At 31.3% G+C, this 21548-nt stretch overlaps 1 protein-coding gene across 1 annotated transcript; it reads right to left on the reverse strand.

Annotated features, from left to right (window-relative positions):
- Positions 1-108: 108 nt before the first annotated feature.
- On the reverse strand, positions 109-21389 carry LOC144834704 (uncharacterized). The gene is made up of 22 exons (XM_078689598.1): positions 21201-21389; positions 19459-19580; positions 18554-18711; positions 16367-16539; positions 13884-13986; positions 12884-12975; positions 12346-12496; positions 11495-12107; positions 7620-7742; positions 6588-7099; positions 6161-6284; positions 4534-4769; positions 4091-4226; positions 3611-3834; positions 3308-3383; positions 2718-2947; positions 2204-2330; positions 1968-2101; positions 1552-1722; positions 1323-1445; positions 974-1192; positions 109-724 (listed from the first exon to the last, which is right to left on the reverse strand). Exons 1-21 carry the CDS (start codon positions 21302-21304, stop codon positions 998-1000), a joined length of 3927 nt encoding a protein of 1308 aa, XP_078545724.1. The 5' UTR covers positions 21305-21389; the 3' UTR covers positions 109-724; positions 974-997.
- Positions 21390-21548: the final 159 nt, after the last annotated feature.

Here is a 21548-nt window from a genome sequence, read left to right on the forward strand (position 1 = left end):
GGATGGAGAATACTTTTATTTATTTATTGCTCAGGGTTTGTACAAGCATATAATCAGAATACGTAGTATGTAATACAGTATGTAATTAATAACATTGTAAGACTGTACTTGCTTAACATAATTAACATTTTTTTATTCAATATTTCATATAAATAAATTAGATTAGACAATAAGGTGATAACATTTACTACTATTTTAACTATTCGTTTGGTTGCATTTTATTCAATATGAATTTACTTATACAATAATTTAAAAACACAAAAATGAATTTATCAATGCATATACTACTATAATCCATAATTACTGAATTTACTGAAGTAAGCCTAATGCAAAACATTAATGCAATAATAACAATAACAATCACTCAATTAGTATGTAGAAAAATATAATTTTTACAAATACAATAGTATTTTATAGACAACAGAGTACAGGCAGATACTGCAATTATTTTACTGCAATGTATATCATGTAATTACAGGCCTCTCTAGCTGTTTAGAAATTTAAAATGATTTTAAAATAGTTGTATTATAATATTAAATCTCTTTAACTCTTTATAAAACTTAATTACGTTTTTTATGAAATTCATGAAAATATTACTTTGTTCTACAGATTTAGAATACAATATTTTATAATTTTTACACCTAAATTTCAACAATCTGAGTCGAGTTGATCCTCTCGAAGCTGCATAAACATATTTCATAGCTGTCCACAGTGAATATTGCAACTGTAAAAAAAGTAAATGTAAAATCTAATTTAATTTTTTATCAAATTTGCCGAACAGAGCAGAAAGAAAAACTATTATTACTACAAACTGATGTTGCTTGCTTTGAAATTGGCATCATACTATGGTATTAAGCATGAGGTTTAATGAAATTGGTATCATACTATGGTATGGAACATGAGTTATTTATTTGAAATTATAATTAATATTGTACAATAATAATTTACTTAACAATAAAGGGATGTATGTTACCATTATTTTGATTTGATTGCATATTTAGTCCAAATCTGCATTAATGGAATGGTCCTTCTCAGGTTTTGGTTCCAAATCTGCATTAATGGAATGGTCCTTCTCAGGTTCTGTTCCGGAGCTCAATTGTCTCAGTACAAGGTCCTTGTAGACCCCTCCTTTCTCAAGTAGTTCATCATGAGTTCCAATTTCTGCCACGGTTCCCTCCTTTATAACTACGACCTTTAAAAAATATTGTACAGACATAAAGTTTGTATAATCTAAATCACTAACCTAATCATTTAATTCCTTATCACACACAATATTATAATGGTAAAAAAAAGAGAAAAAAAACATGTTTTTCTGTACTAACCTGGGATGCATTACGTACTGTTGACAGTCTGTGTGCTATAACCAACACTGTCCTATTCTGCATGGCTCGATCTATAGCCTCTTGCACAAGAAACTCGCTTTCTGCATCCAGTGCACTTGTAGCCTATATCAACCAAAAAACAACAATTATAAATTGCGATAGATTTATAAAGCACATATAAATATATTGATGATAGAAACAGTAATGAATAAGAAAACAAAGTAAATACCTCATCAAGAAGAAGTACCGATGGATTCATAATAAGTGCACGGGCTATAGCCACTCGCTGTTTCTGACCCCCAGATAATCGTACACCTCTTTCTCCAACTTTCGTGTTATAACCATCTTCAAAGGATTCAATAAAATCGTGAGCATTGGCTTGCTTGGCAGCCTCTACAATCTGTAGATTAACATGTTAATTATAATATAAGTTATTTTGTGCAATAGTGGTTCATCTAAGTCAGAGATGAAATATCAGAGTTTTGGGACGGTAGATGAATTAGACACGGTAATTTAACAGTGACAAGTTCAAAGTCAAAGTTTCAATCACAATCATAACTATCCTATTAGTCTATCTTTTGGCGAAACATGTAATATGTTGTCACTACTGTAGTATAGAAAATGTTGAGATATTAAATCGCTTACCTCTTCATCATCAGCATCTTTGCCATATGCGATATTCTCTTTTATAGAGCAAGCAAATAGTACTGGTTCCTGGCTCACCATACCTATCTCCTTACGGAACCATTGAGGATCAAGTGTTTTTAAATCAGTACCCCCTACCAACAAAAAACCATTGTTAATAAAAATAAATAAGCATTTCAGTATTGATTAAGTTCTCAAAACATATTTATAAAGTATTTTAAGCATTAATAACTTACCAAATTGAATTCTTCCTGATTCAGGCTCATAAAACCTCTCAATAAGGTTTACAATAGTAGACTTGCCTCCCCCTGAAGGGCCCACTAATGCTACCATCTGGCCAGGATTTACACTAAATGTCACACCCTGTTAAATGTGAAAACAAATTATGCATCAAGAAAGATCACAACAGTTTTTATGCTAACTTTTGTGATCTTTCTTCGATGCATTGTAACTCTTTTTCTGTCAAACCAATTCTTTAAAAACAAATTATGCATCAAGAAAGATCACAACAGTTAGTATGCTAACTTTTGTGATCTTTCTTCGATGCATTGTAACTTTTTCTGTCAAACCAATCCTTTGAAAACAAATTATATAAAAAACAGATGAAATTGCTTTGATTATGTAATATCTATCAATTTATTTACCTTAAGCATCGGGTTTTAGGCCGTGATGTGTATGTAATATCAATTGATTTACTTGAATTATCAGGTTATCAGGCCTTGATGTGTATATAAAATTCAATTGATTTACCTTAAGTACCGGGTTATCAGGTCTTGATGGGTATGTGAAACTGATATTTTCAAATCTGATGCTCCCATCAAATTCTATCAGCTTATTTCCTCCACTGTTACTTATGTCTGGGACACGATCCATGAGTTCAAAAACACGCACAGAAGCGCCAACTGCTTTCATGAAGTCACCATACAGAGAACTCAAGAAGGCAAATGCCATAGCAACATTCAATGTATACAACATAAATGCTATTAAAAATGAATAGAATAAATATTATTTAATCTTGCTCATTCATATTGATCATTAGATGTTAAAAGTGAAATGGTAAATGTAGAATCCGGGTCCCGTGACCGGAGGTCATAGATAGGTCAGAAAGATCAAGCAGTGTAAAGTGAAGGATCAATCCGAAGCAGTGCTACATTAAAGTCTATTGTTTGATCTTATAAACCTTGTCTTAGTGTATGTTATTTTGTTGTTTGCTTAAGAAGAACATTACAGTAAATAATTGATGTTTAATGTTTAAATGGTTACTAACAAAGCACTGCATATTTTTAATATAATTCTAAACCATTTAGAATAAACTTATTTTGATGATTGTTTTATTGTACCTGTTAAAACACCAACAGTGATATCACCATTATATACAAGCTTGCCTCCATACCATAACACTAATGTAATAGCTCCCTACAAACAAGGAAAGGACATTGTTATTGATGTTCTGCCACCATATTCAATATCAATTGACAACAGCAGCAATGTACACCCAAAAGTTGGGCCTACTAATAAATCAACAACTAATGGTACTGATTAACTTCCTACAGTTGGACACACTGGGCCAACCCAAAATATATGGTATTTGAAAAAACAAAATGTATTTATTATTGTTTCTATTTGTAAGAATACACATTCACCTGAGCAACAATGCCAATGAGACCATTGAATATTCCGGCTGCCAAAGCAATTTTCTTTCCAAATCCATAGCTGTGGTCAATTTCTTTGTTGTACATTTTCATAGCTTTTGGTTCACTTGTAAAGCTACGTACAGTTCTAATACTTGAGATGGACTCCTCTGCAACTGTACTTGCATCCCCAAGGGCATCTTGGAACTTTTTACTGATTCCTTTTATAAATTTACCTTGAAATACAACATATCATTTTTAAAGGTACAACTTGAAACTAACATTAAAGAGTTGTCTCTCACAAATTTAATTTTATTTAAAAATTTACCCACTGCAAATACTTTCAACTGGACTACCAAACAAATATATTGTGCAAAAGTACAATTATTTTGCTTTTTTATATTTCAAGTTTGTTCAGGAAATGCCTACCTTGTTTCTACTAAAATAGAAAATTAAAGAAAACAAACTCCAGTAAAATGAATAAAAGCATACCATACTGCATAGCTCCAACTGCAACAATAGGTATAACAGACAACAGAACACCAGTGAGTGATGGGCTTTGTACCAACATTATAACCAGTGAGCCTAGGATCTGGAATGAATAGCGCATCAGCATCGATATATTCACCTGTGGATGAAAAGATTGTTTAAAAACAAAAAAATTAAATTAATTAAAATTCACTAATACATCATAAAGATAAAATTCCCAATATTCAATCACATAGATACAATTAAATAATAATTATTCTATTTTTAGTGTATATTTTCTTTATTCAAAATTTTGATTTGAAATTTTTTTTTTCAAAAATCTTTTTTTTTTCTTTACTTTATTATGTTTGTTATGATATTTCCAATTACTGTACCACTTTGAAAATCAGTGCACTAGTACTGAAAGTGCCTGCAGAATAAAGAAAGAATAAATAAATAAAACGTACTGTTATAGCATTTTGAACAACTTGTGTGTCAGAGGATAATCGACTTGTTAGTTCACCAGTGCGGTTCATATCAAAGAATGCAATATCCTGCTGAATAATGGCAGCAAGTAGTTTGCTACGTACACGGCACACAACACGTGTACCGGCAAGTGTAAAAAGCCAGGAACGAAAGAATGAGGCAACAGCGCCACCAGCATTAATGGCAAATAATATCAAAACAGCTTTATTCACTTCACCTGACAAGAGAAAAAACAATCTTTAGCCATGTAGCAAATATTTATATTTTGTGGTGTTTATTATTATAAAAACAATCTTTAGCCATGTAGCAAATATTTATATTTTGTGGTGTTTATATTATAAAAACAATCTTTAGCCATGTAGCAAATATTTATATTTTGTGGTGTTTATATTATAAAAACAATCTTTAGCCATGTAGCAAATATTTATATTTTGTGGTGTTTATTATTATAAAAACAATCTTTAGCCATGTAGCAAATATTTATATTTTGTGGTGTTTATATTATAAAAACAATCTTTAGCCATGTAGCAAATATTTATATTTTGTGGTGTTTATATTATAAAAACAATCTTTAGCCATGTAGCAAATATTTATATTTTGTGGTGTTTATATTATAAAAACAATCTTTAGCCATGTAGCAAATATTTATATTTTGTGGTGTTTATATTATAAAAACAATCTTTAGCCATGTAGCAAATATTTATATTTTGTGGTGTTTATATTATAAAAACAATCTTTAGCCATGTAGCAAATATTTATATTTTGTGGTGTTTATATTAAAAAAACAATCTTTAGCCATGTAGCAAATATTTATATTTTGTGGTGTTTATTATTATAAAAACAATCTTTAGCCATGTAGCAAATATTTATATTTTGTGGTGTTTATATTATAAAAACAATCTTTAGCCATGTAGCAAATATTTATATTTTGTGGTGTTTATATTATAAAAACAATCTTTAGCCATGTAGCAAATATTTATATTTTGTGGTGTTTATATTATAAAAACAATCTTTAGCCATGTAGCAAATATTTATATTTTGTGGTGTTTATATTATAAAAACAATCTTTAGCCATGTAGCAAATATTTATATTTTGTGGTGTTTATATTATAAAAACAATCTTTAGCCATGTAGCAAATATTTATATTTTGTGGTGTTTATATTATAAAAACAATCTTTAGCCATGTAGCAAATATTTATATTTTGTGGTGTTTATATTATAAAAACAATCTTTAGCCATGTAGCAAATATTTATATTTTGTGGTGTTTATATTATAAAAACAATCTTTAGCCATGTAGCAAATATTTATATTTTGTGGTGTTTATATTATAAAAACAATCTTTAGCCATGTAGCAAATATTTATATTTTGTGGTGTTTATATTATAAAAACAATCTTTAGCCATGTAGCAAATATTTATATTTTGTGGTGTTTATATTATAAAAACAATCTTTAGCCATGTAGCAAATATTTATATTTTGTGGTGTTTATATTATAAGTTAATACAGTAAAATAACAATGGAAAGTAATAATGAAAATGAATGAATATTATATTATAATATGGTAATATTGGATTGTTGTGAGTGATGACTGATAATGTTGCCTTACTCATGTCCTTGGTATTAGGGTCAGTTGCTGCATCTATGACCTTGCCAAAGAATAGAGGGGATGCCATGGTTGACGCACTTGAGAAGATCAGAGATACCGTTCCAATAAACAGAATACCAGCTTCCTAAACAAAATAATTGTAAGCTATTATTATGATTCATTTTAATACAATTAAACCTTTGTTTGTTATTCAATATCAAGTACCAGTATAGTTATGAATGTTATTCAAAATAATTCATTTTCATTCAACATTTTTACTTATTGCACAGAATGGACTGAATTGAATGCATGTTTTGCTTATTCCCTTACTTATTGCATCTACAATATATGACAAATGATCTTTCAGAAAAATTTCAATTGAATTTCCAACAATATTTTTTAAATCTAAAAATTCCAAGTTAAAAAGCTACATTTTAGAATAACTTACTTTTTTAGCCAGACCCATCACACGTGCTAAAGATACACTTGATTCCTTCTTCATCACCTTTCCATTGTCGTCTATTTCTTGATGATCATCATTAAAGCGTTTTTGTACGCGAAGTATTAACAATTTACGAAGAAAATATGGACATGATAAACATAGCAAGACATCTATTAAACCAAACACTATTGATGCAATAACCAGTGCATTATACATCACATGCATAGGTTGGTAGGATGCATCATTAAGAAGCAGGTTTAAAACTAAACCACCTTTGACACACGCATACCCAAAGCAGATGAAAGACGTTATAAAGATAAAGATGAGGTACAGACGTTTGCGACTCTCTAAATATAAGTTGTAAGGATCATCTAGTATCCGCAATGTGTAGTCTTCTACTTTAGTGTACAGAAAGAAGAGAATGAAAACTTTGATAAATGCGATACAGGCAAGCTCAAAGGCTGATGTTGTGATACTCCACTTGATTACTGTTTGCTCCAGATAAGCATCATGTCCACCTAAATTTATATCAAACATAAACAACTTGTTATACTAACAAATTATATATTCTATAAACCAGTTTAATTATTCTGCATCAACGACGTTTGCCTCCACCAAATCAAAGAAATAGAATTTTCAGGTATGAACTTCAAAAAGCAATTTTGCAATATAAATAATTTAAAGCCATGATTTAGAGTATACTGACGTAGGCCTACTGTTTGTTGACAGAGTGCAATTACAGTATACTGACGTAGGCCTACTGTTTGTTGACAGAGTGCAACTACAGTATACTGACGTAGGCCTACTGTTTGTTGACAGAGTGCAACTACAGTATACTGACGTAGGCCTACTGTTTGTTGACAGAGTGCAACTACAGTATACTGACGTACAGTAGGCCTACTGTTTGTTGACAGAGTGCAACTACAGTATACTGACGTAGGCCTACTGTTTGTTGACAGAGTGCAACTACACTAGTAGAATATAAATTTAAATCAAATGTTATCAATTAAAAAAGAACTAACTAATTATTGTACATACCGGTGATCCAGAAAAGAACAGATGTAAGACCAGCAAGGATGACGTATGACCTAGTAAGATTAATAAATCTTATTCCAGGAAGATAAAAAGAACTGTACACCATTCTGCTGCATGTATGCTGAACTGAAAATAAAATTATCTATCAATTATGTTTTGAATAACACAGCATTAATTATCCCTATTCCTGGAGCACTATGCCAGTCTATGGTAACATGGTGGGCTGCTGGCATAATTATGTAACATATACACCGCCCTCTGGTATAGGATTTTGCTGAAATTCTGTCTTGCCTCATCTGACATATTTTCATGCTCATATGTAGCATTATGCTTATGGCAAGATTAAGGAGTAACCATCATTCGACTGCTGTGCTCACCATTTTCCTAGAAGGATGTGTTGCTTTTTTAAAAGGTTTCGAAAAGACAGACACAGAGGAGAGCCAAGGCCTAATTCTCTTTGAGAAATTTGTAAATGAAGAAAAAAAAATTCATTCCTTGCGCATTTTGACATTGCAAAAATTGTTCAAATCACACACAGCAACTGGCTGTTTTTTCAAGTAGGCAGGCTTAGGCCGGCTTCATATAATTCATGGCCTTACCCTAAAAACCTTCATAAAGATTTGTCCTTGGTGGCACACCATAACATATCCCTTTACTCGATCCGTTAGGCTCCCTCTATCGGATCAGAGACTAAGCGCGGGGGCCTAGCTATTCCTGCTGCTAAAGCGAAACGGGTGAGCAGGCCCTGCCAGAGACCGGCCAACTAACTAAGATACGCTAGCCTTACTTTCTTTCTTGTATTAACCTATATTAGGCTAGGCCTAGTTAACTAGGTAAACCTAACTAAGTAGTACCTTGACACTAGCTTTTTCTTCCAGAATTTCCTTTACTTTGCCCAAGTAACTAATGGAATTTCACTTTGTTTTAGCAGGGAGTTGTTATTAGAGTGATGAGAGAGACATCATATATGATGTGTCATGTCGTCACACTTTACTTATCATCACACATCAATCATCCACACGCGCCATACACCACCAACCACTTCACACACACACCACAAAATAAAAATAGCAGTGATGTAATTAAATGGCTTTGTTTGAAAGAATTGTCACTCAATAAATGTCAATTTTCTGTTTTCACATTTCTGTAATATTTATTGGTGTACACTTATCACCAATGAAAACTCTCATGCATTGGACCATAGTCAATAGAAAGTAGGTGTTAAATTGTCCCTTGCATTTTGTGTAAAAGTGTCCCCTTAATAGAGTTGTCCCTTTAGGCTTTAGTAGGTGTTAAATTGTCCCTTGAATTTTGTGTAAAAGTGTCCCCTTAATAGAGATGTCCCTTTAGTAGGGGTTAAATTGTCCCTTGCATTTTGTGTAAAAGTGTCCCCTTAATAGAGGTGTCCCTTTAGTAGGGGTTAAATTGTCCCTTGCATTTTGTGTAAAAGTGTCCCCTTAATAGAGGTGTCCCTTAAGTAGGTGTTAAATTGTCCCTTGCATTTTGTGTAAAAGTGTCCCCTTAATAGAGATGTCCCTTTAGTAGGGGTTAAATTGTCCCTTGCATTTTGTGTAAAAGTGTCCCCTTAATAGAGGTGTCCCTTTAGTAGGTGTTAAATTGTCCCTTGCATTTTGTGTAAGTGTCCCCTTAATAGAGATGTCCCTTTAGTAGGGGTTAAATTGTCCCTTGCATTTTGTGTAAAAGTATCCCCTTAATAGAGGTGTCCCAAATGAGGAGTTCTACTGTAGCGGTAAATAAAATAAATAACAGTGGATTCTTATGTTAACACTTTATTACTATATAACTTGAATAATTATATTTTCTTAAGTTGTGATTCATGACAATAAATAAACAATTTGTTTGGGTAATTTAAAAGCCAAATTGTTAAATACACAAAACGATTGAACTTGGCAACAAAGAAATTGATAGTTCTAGTTGTATTGTATAAACTTAAAAATTAATTAAAATCCCACATTTATGTCACAAGAGGGTCCACTTGGCCAGCAATTTACAAAAACTACACTGAAAACCAAATCTAGCAGCTCTGCCAACATTACTCCTCTGTGATGAATTACTTGCGAGTATTCAAAGAACATTCATTTCATTTTTTCAGACATTACCAATTTATTTAGTTTCTTAATTAACATTAATATCTTTACATCGGAAATTAGTTACCAAAATAAATTAACAAAAATATTAAATGTTTTGTATGTGATATTTACAGTAATCCAATAACTCTTAATTATCAATGGTATTAATTAAAATTAACGTTATAATACCATTCTTAAGAGTTATTGGAATACTGTAAATTTTAACTATATTAACTATTTACAATCATGGAGCTATAAAATTACATGATACAATAGAGTGGGTATGAACTTTGTATATAAGTACATTTTTAATAGAAAATCGGATGTCAATTTTCACTAAATTTTGTGAATAATGTTACACACGGTATAACTGGTGCAGTGGCTATATATATAGAGGGCAGTGTATTAGTTTTCACAGCAAATATTGAAGAAACCGTTCTTGTAATTGATCTATTTAACTACAAAAGTGATTTAAACAATAAAATCAGAGTCTACCAAGTTTTTTGCCAGGGAATCTTACTCTGTTTTACCAAGTACGGTATCTCTATATTAAATAAACAGAGATATTAATTTCATATAATTTATATATTAATCTAAGGCATTCTATTTCTTTATTAAATACTAAAAAATAATAATTGTTAGTGTTTTACAAATCTTAAAAGTATATAATATATACATCATGATACAATCCAGCAGTATCATAAACAATGTTATAAATAAAATAAAGAACATTTTACTTTAGAACATGAATAATTATGACTCGTGCCTCAAAACTAGGTGCAACATGGATCATTACCTCAAACAATTTTTTTCTTCAGAAATTGAGAATATAATATCTGAATTCCAATCAAATAAATACAAAAAAATTCACAGAAAAAGAAATTGTAATATATGAGCATGAATTGTATTCTAAAACTTAAATACTTACACTAGGAGCAAGGTGATGTCTAACAAAATTATAAAATAAGTGATAAAGTATGTTACACTGAAACCAAGTGTAAGCCAAATTTTACGTCAGCTTTTAATACTTGATTTTGTTAAATTGTTCTAAATTGTAAATGCATAGTGAACTGAACATATTTACAATTGTCCATTCAAATTTGATCACATGATCAATATTTAGTTTACAGAGGATTTTTTTTATAGGTAGGTTATATTTAGTTGCAATGCAGAATTATGGCTTTAATAGCAATTCACAGAAAATTCACAAATGTAGTAATGTGTGAGGAACGGTAGGTATACATAATATTATCAGAGTTTGATGTACAAATTATTTAAATAAAGAACACATTTAAACAAGAGAATCACACTTCAGAGATCTATCATTTGATACTTAAATAAGAAACATAATCTCCTCAAATATAAGAAGCTTCCCTTAAATAATAAAAACTTTCTAGAATTATCAAATTTGTACCAGTACTAATACAAATAATGTCCAAATATTTCTTAAAATATCAACAAATATTACATACATCATGTCTTCTAACATACAAATATTTACGGAAATCATCCAACCAACTTCTTGAATATCAGTGCGAGGAAAATATTCTGTAGACGATGACAACAAGCTATCCACACGTTAACATTGCATCCAAAGATATTTCCTCAAGCCTGTTAAGCTCTAAATGTTAGGCTGTAGCTTACCATCAACTTTATTAAAAATGCTACACTATTTATATTGCATGAGATATTCACATAAACACTATTTCTGAGCGAAAATAAGAGATATTCACAGTTTTTTCATCAATACAACAAATTTTGGTCCAATTTATACAGAGACTTCAAAACTCTGTGAGCCCATGTGTGATGAGTCTTGCATACAATATGCATGGCTTGGTGTTGAGTCCTTGTTACCACGAAAATGTTGATTTCGTCCATTGGCCTTTGGTTTCATTGATGTTGACTTTTTAGTAGGCGAAGACTGCGACTTCTGCATATCTTCAGCCTCTCTGCTCATTTCAAGCGCCGTCACAAATGAAATAGGGCGACGTACTCGTGATTGTTCGAGTTGTATATTTTGGTGGCGGCCGATTGGCTTCCCAGAATTTGGATTAGATCTTAATTCATCTGGTGGTAAAACTTGCCCTCTATTGTCTATGTGAACATTATTTTGAATAGGTTGTTCGATTCTTGGTTGTCGACGAGACGATGGACTCTGCAGGTTGTCAACTGGATTGTAATCATACATTGGAGGCGTTTTATCACCGTTGCTTTGTTCGTGTCTGTTAGAAGCTTGAGGTGGTGCAACTCGTGCCATTTCTCGTAAATGCTGAAAGTCTTGACGTAGTGGTGTTCTAGCGTATGGTGGTGGTTCCTCTTCCTCAGTGTCTAAACTCTGACCTTCATCTTGATAATTAGGCTTGCCATACATTACAGCATGGTTACTAGGTGAATTGACACTCTGTGAAAACACAAGCATGATCAAAACTGATTTTCTCCCAGCATTATAATGTGAAGATTTTGAATCAGATAATAGTTAATGGTTTGTTTACAAAATGACTACCCTAACTCAAGAGTGGTCACTGCTTGGACATTAGATGGATGTCCGGTTCTTCACACCTAATAACATTACTGGGCTCAATGTAATATACAATGTACATAGTAATTACAACAGAAAATAAGATAAATTCATAATTTACATAGTTTGGGTAATTATTTGATCTGTTGAAGACTGGTGGAGCACCATTTCCACTGACATTAAGACGAATCTCACTTTCAGACAGGTTTTTAAGTGGTTGAGGAGCATAGAGTGCTGCCAATGTCAATGTACATCCTTTGTAACCTAAATATCTGAAAAACAATCATAATCATTGTAATCAAAAACTACAAAAAGTGGTGTATTTAATTGTCTTAAATTATTATACATTTGCAACAATACTGAATGCAGATAATTAAACATTAACAACTTGAATTATGATGATGACAATAAGAATCAAGAATTATGATACAAATATTAAAAATTCAAGATTATGACAAAAATTGAATAATAGAATGTAAAGGATATAATGAAGAAAAAAGAATTATAACAAATATTATGAAGACAACAATTATAACAATATATTCATGAAAAATGAGAATATCAGGATAAAGACGTATTCATTTAGATATTAGATATTGTTGTATCATTTGACTGCATAACCCACAAGATTTAGTAAAGGAGAATAAGACGACATTTACCTTGGCCGCCACGGTATGCAGAATACGTCTCCACAGTTACTCCAACATCCCATATCAAAAGGATTATGACCACTCCTGAACTTGCCTGTTACCTACAAAAAAGAAGTTTATTTGTCCTATTGAAAACAATTTTAAAGAGATGAACAAGATTAATCTAACCATTAAAGATGTAAAGGTTTATTGATGAAAGCATTCTGTACATAAACAGAGCAAGTTGGCTTGAGTCACTCATACACAAACTTTGTGAATATTTTATAGAGAATATGTAGACTATGATTATTGGAACAGGATATGAAAATGTCATTTACATTAAGCACATATTAAGCATATTAAGTGTCCATTCATATGACAGACTTTTGGGTTTTGTAACATCAATATATTTCCAATCTAACAATGATGGAATATTCAACCAATTCAGCAGTATTGTTTACAAACATTCAGCTTGTTACATTAAGAATCAAGCTGTACAAATTATCATTATTAAAAACTGACAAAATAAAGAAGGAATAACTGTTTAAATTGGAGAACACCAAATTTTCGTTTCAATTTTATGTACAATGATGTTTTTAATTTCATACTTCATCATTTGAGGTACTACAATGGTAAATTTTAAGATAGAAAGTACTTAATAGTAAAATTTTTAAATATTTAACAATGAGAATACTAAAATAGATGATTAATATCCTAAATTACAAGGCGTGTAGAATTGTGTGTGTCACTGTCAATGATGTCAACAATTTGGACAAAAATGTCAGCTTGATTCTTCATGTTATTAACATAAGAAACTTACACCAGTGTATATTATTTCGCAAATATATTATGCTGTCTAATTATCAAAGTGTGACTTGACTATAAACACCAGGTGTCCTGCGATGTAACTGAGCAACATTCATATCGACTTCTGGTATCAGAAATCGTGAATGACCTTTTTATCGATGTTCATACCACCCCTGCGCCCCCTGTGCTCAATAGTGCAGACATAACAGTGCTGTATACATACCTGTTCATTTGTGGTGCGCCCCCTGGTGACCAGGGTAGAATGAAATATACTTAAAATAATGACCGGTATGAATGTAAGAAACACAATCACCAAAATAACAAGACTAGTTAGTGTTGTCAAGGAAATGATAGCACATGCAGTCATAACAACATAATCAAATAAGTGAATATTTAAAAATGGATATAAAATATACATGTATCACATTACATAAAGATAGATAATTGTTATAAAACACAACAAATATTTATCAGATGAACATAATTGATAAATTTGAAGGATAAGCTGGAATGATAATATACTAATCACTGAATATAACGCAATGTAGGGTTAGAAGACATTTTATAGTTGATGACATCAATATCCATTGTGATTAAGAAATATGTGAAAATGTGTGTGGCAACTAACAAATGTAAGTCTGTAACTTAAAATGTGTGTGGCAACTAACAAATGTAAGTCTGTAACTTAAAATGTGTGTGGCAACTACAAATGTAAGTCTGTAACTTAAAATGTGTGTGGCAACTAACAAATGTAAGTCTGTAACTTAAAATGTGTGTGGCAACTAACAAATGTAAGTCTGTAACTTAAAATGTGTGTGGCAACTAACAAATGTAAGTCTGTAACTTAAAATGTGTGTGGCAACTAACAAATGTAAGTCTGTAACTTAAAATGTGTGTGGCAACTAACAAATGTAAGTCTGTAACTTAAAATGTGTGTGGCAACTAACAAATGTAAGTCTGTAACTTAAAATGTGTGTGGCAACTAACAAATGTAAGTCTGTAACTTAAAATGTGTGTGGCAACTAACAGATGTAAGTCTGTAACTTAAAATGTGTGTGGCAACTAACAAATGTAAGTCTGTAACTTAAAATGTGTGTGGCAACTATACAAATGTAAGTCTGTAACTTAAAATGTGTGTGGCAACTAACAAATGTAAGTCTGTAACTTAAAATGTGTGTGGCAACCAACAAATGTAAGTCTGTAACTTAAAATGCACTATTTAACTTGTTGTTACCATAGTTTGTAATGCAGATACTTAGTGTCAATGATGATGAATACTTAGCTTAACGTCTTTGTTCTACAAATTGATTGATTGTAAATTCAATGTACCAAAAACATCTTTCTTAAGCTCTGACATCAAGATTAACGATACAGTACTTATAATGCAAATTTACACATTTGTACAAAATTTGCATTCAGCCAAACTTGTGCTGTCGGTAAAAACTGATTCTAGATCATGAAAATATACAATGAACTCTTACAGTAGCTTGTAAAATATATATGAAAATCACTTTTACAGTGAAACAACCGATCACAACAATGACATTGCTTGTGTGTTATACAGGGCGCAGTCAGTGGGGAGCCTTGTATTAAACATAAATACTAATCGTTATTATTATTATTAATTATAATTTTTGCGTAAATATTTTAATTTATTTACTAAAGGCATGACTGCGCCCCACAAAGTTATAACAGTGAGACATAAAAAAAAAAACCGCATACATTTCAACCATATTTCAACACACATCTTTAAAAAGTTTCAAAAGTAGCATTATTACACAGACAATGTAAAAACAAGACAAATGCACATTGTAGCACAAATATATTAACAATAACATGCAACACACTTTTGGACGACAGCATGCACAAGTACCTGCTCATAGGTCGTCCGGCCTCTGGTTGCTAAGGACATATGGAAGCCTGCAAGGCCAAACACAGGAAACGATGTCAAAGCTACTATGCCTACTACGCAAAAACTGTGCTGGTTAAGAAGCAAACACAATCAATAAAACACTAACAAGTAACAAAGTATATAAGTATTGAAGGATAATAGAGTGTAAAACACAATGAAAAACACAAGTCAGTTATCATACTTTTCTATAAAACATTGGTAAACTTGATTAGTAAACAGATGAAACAGAACATGAGAATGTTAACTGAGAGTTCATGAAACATCAGTAAGTTCCAACAACATGAGAATGTTAACTGAGAGTTCATGAAACATCAGTAAGTTCCACCAACATTTTTTACAGGTTTTTTAACACAAAAGAAAAAAACTCTTTAAAAAAATCAAAGAGGATCATGATGGAGTAAGTCTCTATGACTAAAGTACCACAGAAACCATTCACAGAAAATGAGGGACAGTGTACAATTCACATTTCCACAATCTTATTTAGTCTGTATTCAAAAGATATAGTTCTAAGAAATTGACATATTATTAACCTAATCTGTGTGTGTGTATTACTAGTGAATCTTATATTGTTTTATCAACAACATATTGTATTGCCCATGGAGGAAATTTCCTACCAGTAATTGCCTAACAATAAAATTGAAGACATTAGAAAAACCAGAAATCATGGTGAATTTAAAAAGACACAAATCATAAAACAGTTACAGAATTAGGCCTATAGTGTAAATAGTTGGATGTAATTATTTTGTATAGGCTGGATTGTGTAAAAGATGACGTATTAGTAACAAAAAGGATACCCAACAATACACTCTGTTGTTTTCAGATTTTCTTTATGAGTCAGGATATAGATCAGTGTAAATGTAAACACAGACACCATATGAATAGTCAATGATAGAAGAAACTGTACAAAATACTTGTAATTCCGACGTCCAATACAGTTATTCACCCATGGACAGTGATGATCAAATTTCTGAAATAAAAAAATAAAAAATTTACTGAAAAGTAAACACTAGTTAGTAGATGGTTAATTAAAAAACAATTCTTTAAAATTCCTACAATGGCACTAAAAGTTAAAACCCACTTAGACAAGTAAAAAAGACAAACATTTAACAGTACCCACTAAACTGCAATTCACTAAAGTTTGAATCATAAACTTTCTTATACAGAGTGCATTCTATTATATTGTAACTTTGTACCATTTCAAGGTCTAGTAATAAATGTCTTAATGTTAATTATTAATTTGATTTAATAGATTATTAGTAGAGGGCAATAAAAATCTATTTGATTGATTAGTTAATTTATTGGATGGTAATTCTAGAAAATATATAAAGTACATATCTATAAAGATACTATCAGGTGAGTATTTTCAAACTGTTCCCTGAAGAACCTTGTTTTCAAGTTGGTCTCTAGTGTAAGTCAGTTAAGCTCATTCCTTTCCAATGACTTAATTGTTTGTCAAATCAAACTCAAACTTTTCACTTAGTAATTCTAGAACAATTGACCTTTCTAACATATTGCTTTGACACAATAGTAATATTCATTGTCATATTTATTATCATGACTGCCGTCTCTGGCTCTACAGCGATGTTTCATAAAATACTTTGCTGACAATGTCTTATATGCTGTATAATTAATATTCTGTTAAATCACATTACAACAATAACTTCATTAAAACATTCCTATCTTACAACATTTTGTAAACAAACAAATTCTGAATTAATCTCACCACATCAATAAAAAGTATTTAAAAGTAATAAACACAAATCAATCAATGGATTGAAATGATTATTCATGGGAACAACAACTACTAATGCAACAATTCAAAATAAGGAATTAAAGAAGAAACTGTATAAATCAAAACATGTCAATATCTCAGCCAAAACTGCTAGGAGCAAAAATGAAACATGATGATTCTTAACCTCATTTACTGTATTCACATTTACTAAATATGTTGCATAAACATTCTGCATTTTTTATAACTTGGTGCTGTAAATTATCATTTAGTACTGTATTTTGAGGGTTACAAAAGGTTCTTAATGTGTACTGTACATCAAGAGTATAGGAATCACAGAAGCAAATGGACATATTGTGTCAAACAGGAACATTAACACATTCAATGAGAATCCTGTATTAGTTACCAGGTATACTACCGTACACACAGTGCTACTTAATATCCTTCATTTACTTTTGAACCTACATTCAATTTTGATGTTTTATGTTTCCCTCAATGCCAAAAGAAAAGGTATATTTTATACTTCAAATGTAGAAAGGGTTGATGAAGACAAATCATAATTATAGTAATTGGATGGATTGCAAAATAATGATAAAGAATGAGTTTGAATGAGAGTCTTGTGTCTGAAATACAGTAGTTGTTACCATGGAGGTATAACATTTTATATTTTTTATTTTATACCTCGATGGTTTGTTACTGTGCAACATGAATCACATTGAAGGAATGGCTTATTAGTTCACAAGGCTAGGTCACATGACATACAAGGAAATGAGATCTTTCCTTTAAAAGCACAAGTACAGCTTTCAGAAAAACAATCCTCAATATCATTCATTGATTTAATTAACTGTACACTAATAGTTTTGTTATAGTAGCAGAAAGTAAAGTAGTTAAATGTAAAGATTGTAAATTAAAAAAGAATACAATAAACAGAACTATGGTTTTAACAGGAATGTTCACCTACCACAGCTTTAGAATAGCTGGTGACTGGAAAAACAAAGGGACTTTGTTTGTAACACATGTAGAAATTGTGATTAGAATTCCCAGTGGCATAACAGCTATGAGCACTCACTGGCTAAATCCAGCAGCCCCAGAGTATATGGCCCCCAGAACATGAGCAGTCCCAATCCAACTACTCAGTATTGGAGGGCCCCTTAGGAGTGCTAAACTAGGGCCTTTGCCCACTGCGTTATGCCACTGTGAAGTCCTTCAAGAAATAAAGAAATAAATTTTAAAATAAGAAAACAATACATACTTCTATACAGTGATTACAAACTGAGCAATGTGAGCAACGAGGGGGCCTGTAGAATCCACAAGTTGAACACCATTTCATGCGTACTTGGTACCCTTGAATCTCAACTACTTTGTATAATGGGGCTCTTGATTCTTCCTCTTTGTCTTCATCCCCTTTTGCTACAAATATTTTTATTTATATTTTATTTTAAAACAGTTTTATTAACTTGCTTGTTGTCTAATTCTATGCAATTCCTTTGTCACATACAGTATCATACTATATGAGCACATTGAGATTCTCAGAGCTCTAGAGCAAATTATTATCTTAAAGATGTTTTGTCCCTTGAAACACAAAAAATTTAAAATATTCTAAATTTAAATTGGCCATATCAAAGTACTATTAAAGTTATTCACTTTAAGTCGAAAATTCGAGCCAAAAACAACAAGTTTACGTAATTAACAGGTAAATTAGTTTGATTACATTTCGTCTGGAAAATCGTCGCGAGCAAAAGTAAACAAAGATTTCAAACCACGAGTATGCATTATGCTAATTAGGATTGTTTACAACTTGTCACGGTTGAGAAGGTGTTTTTACACAGATCGCGAGGAAGTTTTATGATTATGCATACAGAGACTTAGCCAAACAAGCGCGTTGCATTATGAGATTTAATCGAAAACTTTGACTGGAAGTCAAGAACAAAAAAACGTCTGTTAGTTAATAACTATATGATACTACAAAATGACCAACTTTTTTTCGAAATTATTTTTTTGGAATTAGTCAAAGGGACAATACATCTTTAACTGAACAAATGTTAAATTGACTTTAAAACATTATCATTCAATTGTTTATTGAAGTTCAGTAAACAATTTTATTGCAATCAATAACTATTTAACATTTCAGACAGAATCTGAAAATAAAATACTCACATTGTGGAATAACTCCGGGGTCGACAAAGGTTGCCAGAAGAAAATTTCCAAGAACAAATAAGAATAAGATTCCATCATAAATTGGTATAAATATGTTATAATCTGTTGTAAGAGTTGGTATGCTGTGAAAAAAAAGATACAGTAATACTGGTAATACACATTATGAAAATCGTGCAACAAAACACTTGAAGTTTATATTACTGTACTTGAAAATTCCTAAGTATGGCTACTTATTTCCAACAAAGAAGACTATAGTTCTTGGAAAAATAATATCATCAAATCATATAAAACATTTTTAAAAGAATGTACTTTGTTCTCAAAAAAATTCATCTGGTTTGAATAAATTATGTTTGGATAAAGCAAGTAGACACAACATAGAGATACAGATACAGATACAGATTCATTCATCAACATAGCACAAACTGTATGTCTACAGTACTGGTTTATCCAAAGAACAAAATGCATAATGTATTTTGTATTAGAAGATTGCTAAACATACTGTAAGATTAGGAATGACTGTGGTAATAAAACAACAAAAATTACATTTTATTTATGTAATTAATAAAATTACAAAGGCAGCCATTGTACCATGGTAGTAGTTCATTACTATGCTTAATATTCAGATTGTCAAATTCAATTTCAAACATTTGTTTTTACAACAATGATTCATAAAGTCAAAGAAGATATGTTTTACAGGTTCATAGCTCTACATTTCAAATGCAATGCTTGGAATGGCAAAGTTGATCCCACAAAAAAAACATTGCAGTATTGTAAATGAAAATGTATTTTTATTTATTCCTGCTAGTTTACATTGATAAGCCATATCCACTACCTACCATACCCTGGGGAAACTTGCAACATGCAACAACGATTTTACAATTCTTATAACATTATATTTTTCTCCTCAATAATGACAATTTATTTTAATTTGATCTGACGAAGTTGGCCTTTTTAGTTTTTTTTATGTCAAGTGTATAGAGCCATTACACATTCCATGCACTAAACTAAGTCTGAATTGTATTATTGTTTATGGTGCATTGAGGAGGGTGTGATTTGACCATAATTAATATTAATATAATTAATATTAATTAATTAATTATTATTATTAATAAACCATACAATTTGAGATTGACCACACCATATATGATAACACATAATCAAAATTCATTTTTGAATATATTATTAACAATAACAAATACAATAAATATCATTACAATTTACAAATTATTCATTATTTGACAGCTGATTGATTAATTATCAATCAATGAAAATTAAATAGGCCTAGGCTAGAGGCCTTCTACCTAGGCTACTAGGCCTATTCTAATTGTATAGCTCCATGTTTTAAATAACAATACATAAAAGAAAGCAAAATGATTAGAATTGAACTACAACTTTGTTTTGGCATACAAAATATAGCATAACCTAGGGGGAATAGCTAGGCCTGGACGGTAGGCATAGTACTTAGTAGAATGGAATAGTAAATCTAACTATCAATTAATCCCAAATTAAAAGGGCGTTGGTTTGAAGATACAGCCTACAAGTTTGAACTAACATAGCTAGGTCGATCAACAAGCAATCCCTCGCTCCAATGGCAAAAATAAAGACCTAGGCCTAGGCCAAGCCGACGATAATTTCAGAGTGTTTGGTTTAGCTCGTCTGGCCTACACCATGGCCTGGGCCTACGTACATTTTCAACAAGAACTCTACCCAATCATTGTATTATTTTAATACATAATACTTACATAAATACAAAAAATAATGACGTGGTTCCAATTAGAAATATATAAGCAAGTGTGGCTGGTACAATGTTTGTTGACGGCAAACATTTCTTTTTACAACAACCCATTTTATTAACTGTTTGATAGATCAGTCTAACAACATTTTTTCCAAGGCCGACCCAAATGATATGGCGATATCTGTCTCTCTCCACCCCGCCGAGAGGTCGTCGAGCGAGCAGCAGCAGCAGTCGAACAATTTTTACGCCGCCCAACAGCCTACGTATTCACAAAAAGTTTTTCAAAATACATTGTATCTTCTAGTAATATATTTTAAAGAGATGTATAAAAATAAAAAATTGCTAGGAATGAAAA

This window comes from Antedon bifida, chromosome 2 (genome assembly GCF_963402885.1).
Source record: "Antedon bifida chromosome 2, ecAntBifi1.1, whole genome shotgun sequence".
In the NCBI taxonomy this organism is placed as follows: Eukaryota; Metazoa; Echinodermata; class Crinoidea; order Comatulida; family Antedonidae; genus Antedon; species Antedon bifida.

Excerpts from the sequence above, each read along its gene's own strand:
- LOC144834704 (XM_078689598.1), bottom strand. The coding sequence starts at position 21,304 with ATGGGTTGTTGTAAAAAGAAATGTTTGCCGTCAACAAACATTGTACCA. Across the intron at positions 2,102-2,203 it reads ATCAGGAAGAATTCAATTTG|GGGGTACTGATTTAAAAACA; the intron begins GTAAGTTATTAA and ends TTTTGTTGGTAG. Across the intron at positions 1,193-1,322 it reads CAGTACGTAATGCATCCCAG|GTCGTAGTTATAAAGGAGGG; the intron begins GTTAGTACAGAA and ends TATTTTTTAAAG.